At 50.8% G+C, this 8023-nt stretch overlaps 1 protein-coding gene across 1 annotated transcript; it reads right to left on the bottom strand.

The window, feature by feature from the left end:
• Positions 1–5026: 5026 nt before the first annotated feature.
• On the bottom strand, positions 5027–6908 carry RAB9B (RAB9B, member RAS oncogene family). Its single transcript, XM_010022662.1, has 2 exons — positions 6865–6908; positions 5027–6031 (listed from the first exon to the last, which is right to left on the bottom strand). Exon 2 carries the CDS (start codon positions 5994–5996, stop codon positions 5391–5393), a length of 606 nt encoding a protein of 201 aa, XP_010020964.1. The 5' UTR covers positions 5997–6031; positions 6865–6908; the 3' UTR covers positions 5027–5390.
• Positions 6909–8023: the final 1115 nt, after the last annotated feature.

The following is an 8023-nucleotide window of genomic DNA, read 5'->3' on the forward strand; positions in this document are numbered from 1 at the left end:
CTGGAGCTGCCTGCGGGGCCATGGCACAGTGGTACTGCTGCACATCCACCCTGGGGGAAGGTCTCTCTGCCACCTGCTTCCTCTCCACTTCTGCAAAGCTTGGCTCTGCTGAAGACATGCCCAGGGACAAGGGAGGAATAGCAAGTGGGAAGTCCTTGTGGGAAACCCTCACGGAAAGAACTAAGGCTGATGATAGCACAGGGAGATGCTGTACTTGGCTGCTCATGAAGACGTGGCCACATGCACCAGCACCTAAAGGACCCCTTGAAGCCACCAGGAAAGAGCTGCCCCACCAGCCATGCAAGCACCGGGGTCAAGGGGTACCTATGTCCATCTGCACTTGCTTTACAATCGCCTCAGCAGTCACCCACCACCGTGTCACTGACAGCAGGGATTGTCCCAGATCCCTGTTTTCACTCAAGGGATTCTGACTCACCTGAGGCCTCTGGGCAATTGCTGTCAGAGCTGCCATCAGCTCCCACCTCGGCAGACCCGGGAATGCTCCTCACTCCAGAGCAGAGCACACCAGTGCCCCAGGCACCAGAGCTGCAACAAGCTCCCTGTTCAGAAATGAAGCCTGGAGCAGGGTTCAAAGGCTCCTGAAAGAGTATTTTTAGGCTCTCTATCTTCATGCTCATCCTCGAACACATGTAAGAACATGCACTCCCCAGAGATCATGTTCCCATAAACTTCCTTACAGCTGTACTGCTGTGAGGAGCCAGCCTCCAGAGGGGCTGCACTCAGACAACACACGGTGTGTGAGCAGCCTCGGGTACCCAGAGAGCAAATTCATGCATCTTACTGTCATCTGGGGCTCCTCAGCTTCTGGTTCCAGAGCAGCTTTCAGTTTCCAAGCAGCTGCACAGCCTCACAGCTGGCCCAGAGCAGCAAAATCGGCAAGAGGGATGTAGGAGAAAGCGATGGAAGGGGCCAGGAGACTCCCCACCTCTCCTGTTCCTTTGCAAGCACACAGGAGTATGTCACGGCGTATGTTGCACGCAGAAACAGCTCACTGCTTTCCTTTGCCTTCCAGAGATCCATCCTCTCCCCAGCCCACAACAAAACCCACTGAGCCCTCCTCTATTGCTTGCAGTAGCAAAGTAGGGGATGAGGGAACAGCCTCACTATTGCTCCTGCCTCTGCCGTGCCTTTGCTTACAAACACATCGCATCAGGGGAGTTGGTGGCTCTCATGGTGTTAGACAGACCCTCATTGATGTGACACAGCCTCATCCAACGCCCTGCGACTCCTCCAAGGCTGGGACCTTCTCCCACCAGGTCCTGGTTACTCTCTGTTTTCAGCTGTGTTTTGAAGCGGCTGAAGTAAGGTGCTGGATGCCCCCAAATACTCCAGCCTCCATTTAAAAAGCAGGATTCCCAAGGACTCGAAGCCCCACACTGCCTCTGGAAGCATGGCCAGGCAAGCAGGCGTGGGAGAGTAATCAACTAAAAGGTTCTGCCAACAGGAACAGCAGGAACAGACTCTGCAAACACACACAAAGGCTCTGAAACCAAGTGCCCATCCTGGCAGGACAGCGGAATTCAACATTCCCCATATGCTCTTTTCCATCTCAGCATCCTGAGGAAATCATGCCTGGTTACAGCCCCCTGCAGCCCGCGGGACTGGTTCCAAGATTGCAGGAAGGAATCAGAGGGCAGTACCCAGCTAGCTACTGAGAGCCCAGGCTGAAAATTGAGTGTAGAGGCAGAAGGAAGCAATATTGCTGTTACTCTGGAAGGAGTGTTCCTGTAATGAAAGCATTTCTGATATGCTCTTAGAAAGACAAAACTGGTCAGTGGATTCTGCTGGTAAAGTTCTATTCCCCCAACTACTGGTCTAGGTAGGAACACTCAGGAATAACCAAGCCCTCTGATCCCTTTGTAACTTCTCTCTGCCAGGTGCTACGACCAACCCACTTCCACATACCTCAGGAGAACAGAGGCCAGCACGAATCCTGATAAACGAAGACAGACACTTCCTGAATTCACTTGAATACATCCAGGTTTTATTTGCTTAAATAAAGGTAGAATCTTGGTTTTACAATTCCAGTTCTGTAGCAATAGCAACAACCACAGCAGCAGGAGTGGACAGAGGGAGAGGATGGCTGTTGGCAAGGAATTTTGCAACAAAATCCTGGCTCCTGTGTGAGGATCTTTAAAATAAATTAAGCCATTTCAATATACTTTTAAAATGGATTTTAAAAACACATAAGCTTAATAAAATAGCTGTGGTTGGTCTGTTTTTTAAAGTCAATGATCCAATGTGTGTTAGGAATAAAAGACACTGTGTAACACCCTCTGTACATACCTTCTGCACAGCCTGTGTACAATGAGGATCTTGAGCTTCAGCTATCAGCACCAACATGCACCCCAAGGTACAGCAAACAGCGTGCTGCACCCGTGCCTCCTGCACTGCAGCTTGTTCAATCATAGGATCATAGAACGGTTTGGGTTGGAAAGGACCTTAAGATCATCTAGTTCCAACCCCCCTGCCATGAGCAGGGACACCTCACACTAGACCATGTTGCCCAAGGCTCTGTCCAACCTCGCCTTGAACACCGCCAGGGATGGAGCATTCACAACTTCCTTGGGCAACCCATTCCAGTGCCTCAGCACCCTCACTGTAAAGAACTTCTTCCTTATATCCAACCTGAACTTCCCTGTTTAAGTTTGAAGCCATCACCCCTTGTCCTACTGCTACAGACCCCGATTAAGAGTCCCTCCCTGGCATCCTTGGAGGCCCCTTTCAGACACTGGAAGGCTGCTCTGAGGTCTCCACGCAGTCTTCTCTTCTCCAGGCTGAACAGCCCCGCCTTTCTCCGGCTGCCTTCAAAAAAATTAGCATCCCCGTGGCCTCCTCTGGACTTGCTCCAACAGCTCCATGTCCTTTTTATGTTGAGGACACCAGAACTGGACACAATACTCCAAGTGAGGTCTCACAAGAGCAGAGTAGAGGGGCAGGATCACCTCCTTTGACCTGCTGGTCATGCTTCTTTTGATACAGCCCAGGATACGGTTGGTTTCTGGGCTCAAGCGCACACTGAAGCCGGCTCATGTCAAGCTTCTCATCAACCACCACCCCCAAGTCCTTCTCCGCAGTGCTGCTCTGAATCTCTTCTCCGCCCGGCCTGTAGCTGTGCCTGGGATTGCCCTGACCCAGGTGTAGGTTCAACCTCTGCCCTCTTCTGCAGGAGGCCTCACACAGATCCCATGGGAAGCAGCAGTTTCACCTGCAGGGAGCTCCCTCGGTGCAGGGGCCTGAGCCTGTCCCAACCTTGGACCCTGCACATAACAGCTCTGGGGGAATGTGTCTGTTCCAAGATGTAAATCAGAACCACAGGCAATGGAATGGGGGATCTTGAAGGAAACATAGAGCAGTGTTAAAACGAAGAAGAATCTGCAGGCCTGGGGAGGTCACACACTGGTAAATAGTAACAATAGCTTTAACATCCTATAAAAATCTGTTGCACCTACAGAGACAGAGCCTTCTCTTATACCTCAAGGGACCTGGTTTCCCAGAGACTGCAAACACTCCCTATCTATCCCTGTGAATATGAGTGTTCAGCCCTGTTTAGAAATCAGATCCCTCTAAAGCACTTTGCATTAAAGATTCAGTCCCTTCCACACACGGCTGCCCTGCAGAGAAGGGCAGGATCACCCTGAGCTCCCCCAGAGGGAGCCCTGTGTGCTCAGAGTGATGGGGATTAGCTGCCACCAGCCAGCGTGAGGGCAGAGTGCCCAGCTCTAAAGCACAGCATCAGTGAGGCTGCTCAATTAGAGCTACAGAATTTACCATCCAGTAGCTCATCACAGTGGGAACTGCACTCAGCAGCTAGCGGATATGGACTCAAGGGAAGCTGTCCCCATGACAGGCTCCTATGTGCTTGTGGGCAAAGTCATAGTTTTGGACAAATGCTTGCATGGGAAGTTGCAAGACATGAGGTTTTAATGGTAAAGACAGCAGTCAGCAAGGATTCATCTCTTTGCTACACAGATAGCTTGGGACTAACACCTAGCAGGGGGCAGCACTCAGGATCAGTGGAGCCTGATGTCCTTTTCTAGAAGGTTCCTTGCCCCCCCATTTTTCCGCCACCTTGAACAGAGGTGGAACTGGTGCAGCAGCCATTAACAAAGGCCAGTTAACCGAGCAGACACCCTCTACAAATAAGGTCTGTCATATGAATTACAGATAAAACATACCAGATTCCCTGTTAAGGAGTAAGGGCCAGGACAAGGGCATGAGTTCACTGTGCTCAGCAGCACTGCACCTGACAACAGGTAATAAAGTGAACAGTTGTAAGTTGCAGCATCCAGATGAGAACATCCATGCTAAAGCAACTGAAGATGCTGATCCACCAGCTAACGCAGCACAGTGGTCACCAGTCCCGGACACAGAGTGGGTTTAGCAGCTGACCACACATGACTCCCTCAGCTACCTGCACACCCCAGAGAGATCCCACCTCCATCCGCTCTGCTAGAGCGGGCACAGTGATTACTTGTGACAGGAAACAGCAGAAGTTTCACGCTCCAGATCTCCTGAACTCTAAACCCTCTGACATGACCCAGCGAGTGTCCACATCAGTATTTTTCATCCAGGGCTTCAAGGTATGAGAAGCAAGATCCGGTGTTAGGCCTCCACAAGAGACAAGGAAACATATATTAAACAAGAAGCAGTCTCTCCACAAAATAACACTCACACAAGACAGAGTTAGAGGTGAGAAAAAACAGATCAGGAATAGGCAGCTAAGAAGAAGCGATGCTGCCGCATTCAAACACAGGTCCATCCCTCCTTCATATGCTGCTTCACGTCAGAGCTGTAACAATTCTCAGGACACTTCAGTCTCAGGACAAAACGCACTTATCCCAGACAACAGATACACTCATCTCAGCCACTCTGGTATTTGGCATTCTCACAGCTGCATGGGTACAGTCTCTACAGCAGGTTTCGTTCAGTATGCCGAGCAGACATTCCTTTGGCAGTAAGGTCATGAGTTTAGTGGGTCTAGTATTTGTTTGAGTTCAGGGCTAAAATACTTCACAGACTGTCTAGGGTGCTCTCAGCTGTGTTCTGCAGGCAGTTCTTGGTACAGATCAGATCACTACTGTCTTTAGTGAATTTAAAGGACTTTAACCCAGTCCTTTAAACCTGCTACAACAGACAGAGATGGAAGCAGGACTACGCTCACATGCTCTTTTAACAGCTCCCTCCTGCAGATACATGCTCTGTGCCCAAAAACTCCAGCCAGAACTCGGATGGTGAGGCTGCAACTCCTCAGTGAGCAAACCACCTATTGTCCTTGTGGCCCCGCTCCTCAGAGTGCCCCAGAGCTGCCCGTGCTTCTTCTGATCCAGCCGCTGGCTCAAGCGACATTCCCGAAGCAGCAGCCGCTCTTAACAACAGGAAGACCCTGATTTGGAGCTGGAGTGCAGGTCAATGGTGTGCCCCAGCATGCAGTGCTCCAGTTGCTCCTCCACGGCCAGTACCTGTCGCACAGCCTCCTCAAAGGCCACTGCCACATTGGTGTCATCCTTGGCACTAGTCTCCAGGTATGGATAGTTACCGTTCTCCATGCACCAGGCCTGGGCCTCCTCTGTGCTCACTTGTCTCTCAAGCTTGTCTATCTTGTTGCCCAGGACTACGAATGGGAAGTGTTCTGGGTCCTTCACGTCAGCATAATAGACAAACTCCTTCTGCCAGTTACTGAGGTTCTCAAAGCTCTGCCGGTCATCCACACTGAAGGTCAGCAGGCAGCAGTCTGCTCCCCTGTAAAAGGGGGTTCGCAGGCTCTTGAATCTCTCCTGTCCTGCAGTGTCCCAAATCTGGAGGGTCACAAAACGTCCATCCACCTCCAGGTCCCGGTTTAGGAACTCCACCCCAATGGTGTGGAAAGCCTGAGAGTCAAACTTGTTGGTGACGTACCGGTTCATGAGGGAACTTTTCCCAACTCCACCATCCCCAAGGAGAATGACCTTTAAGAGCAAGGACTTGCCACTCATTGCAGCAGGACGGAGGGGCGGAGGACCACGGCAAGCTGCAGGGTTCAGAAACAGTACAAAAGAGCTGTTTGACTCACAGATTCTGCAGAAAGTCACACACAGAGGAGCAAAATATGGTATTTCCATCCCCATTTCTGAACAAGTTTTGTGTACAGGAGGAAATCTCTTATTAGAGAGATTAGAGCTGGGAATTGGACAAGCTTTCAGGCACACAAGTCCTCCATCAGGTCCAAAATGGAAGCAGCAGGTCACTGCAGTGCAAGGTAATGAACAACTGTTGAGATTTTAGTAACAATTATACCACTTCTGGTGAAAACTCCTTATCTGAAAGCTTGTCTAGTTTTTCCAAACATATCATCCCTATTAAACACTTCTTCTGGCTCTGTTCTCACAGAAGCAGCAAAACCACCAGGGATCACTGTCACCAGGCCTTTCTTTCCATTGCACAGTCACTAGCTGAATAATTTCTCCTATCTATCTGACTTGCTCTACTGGAAGGATGTAAAATATGTACAGGCCTAACATCAAGACAAGTCAGCAGGCAACCCAGTTCTTAATCACCCCAGGAACGCTGACTCACAACTGGAGTGGCGCTCCTCTTCTGCACATGATCTCTACAGCCCAGAAGGGGTTTCTGAGGCACAGAGACCCAGCCTCTGTGCTCCTCTTTCCTAACAAAGCTTTTCTGCAGGCCAGTTTGCTAGGGCACAGATGCAAGTTCACATTGACACCACATATCCCTTAATAAGCAGTTGCAAGAGAGAGGCCAAGTGCCAACCAGTCCTCCCCCTCCCAGAGACATTCTGCAAGTGAAGGTAAAGGCCTGATGCAGAATAAGATGCTTGTTTGGCTGCTGTCTGTACTGTACCTGCTCTAGAAATACAGCGCTTCTGTCTCTGGGACTGTCCAGGGAACACCTTTCTCCAGCATAACGGTCACTAGAAAACACACACCAGTCAGGAATGCTGCCAGAGCTGTGCTTGCTGCACTGCCTTTCAATGTGTACTGTTAACCCGGGCTGGGGGAAAGCAGCAGAGCTCTAGGAAGTTGGCAGTGCAGTACTGACGGCTGGAGTAAAACAGGCAAGAACAAGGTGCTGAGCGCAGAGTTTCTGCTGCCCTAAGTAAAATGGAACACAGCCTGTTTTTTACCAGGGCAGAGCCAATACATTATGGATGCCATACCCAAAATAAGAATAAATTGAAGGAGCTCTGGCAGGAGTGCACAGGCTGTGTAACCCGTGTTTCCCCTCAATCCAGGGGATGTTAATAGCTTCGATTTGCTTGGCCTGCTTACCCACATACTGTGGGATCTGACCTGAGGGTTGAACATGTACCTGAACCTGCTGACCAGAAGAGCCTGGTGTGAAAAGAGGCAGGATGTGGCTTGCTGACACCTACCACCAGCATTGCTGCGAAGGGTGTGACACTCAGCGCTGCTCAGTGATGAGACCAGACCAGCCTCCAGCCAACTGTGACAGGAGCATTCAACACTGCTCAGACCAGTCAGCACTCCCAGCCCAAACCCCGCTTTGTGCCTCAATCGCAGCGGGGGCTGTTCGACTTGTTTCTGCTCTTGCAGCTCATTCAACCAGTGCTCACCACAAAGCTAAAACCAGAAACTTCTGCTTCCAGACAGCTTCTGCAGAAAGTGTTCCAATTTCACTTCCCCTGCACAGAAACAGCCCAAAGCAAGCACGGCTGAACTAACTGGATGGGCCACGGCACATCCGAGAGGCACCTGTGCAACCCAGCAGTTCCAAAGCAAAGAGCAAACCGTGAACGCCCCAAGAGACGAACAGGAGTTGCAGCCTCTCCGCCTGGGGCGGATGGCTTTGTGAAACTGCTCGGAGCAGGTGAGCTGTTCACAACACTCCTCCCTTCCCAAACCCTCGCTGAAGGGGGTTTAAGCTGGCCCCCGCCTCATGTCACCAAAGCCCTTCCTTGTCAGAGCCCCGGCAAGTTTCTGTGTAGAGATGTTTCGTTAGCAAGTGACTAGCAGACGTTTTAAGACGACTGATGGGTTAC

This window comes from Nestor notabilis, unplaced genomic scaffold, assembly GCF_000696875.1.
Source record: "Nestor notabilis isolate BGI_N333 unplaced genomic scaffold, ASM69687v1 scaffold6049, whole genome shotgun sequence".
NCBI classification, from domain to species: Eukaryota; Metazoa; Chordata; class Aves; order Psittaciformes; family Psittacidae; genus Nestor; species Nestor notabilis.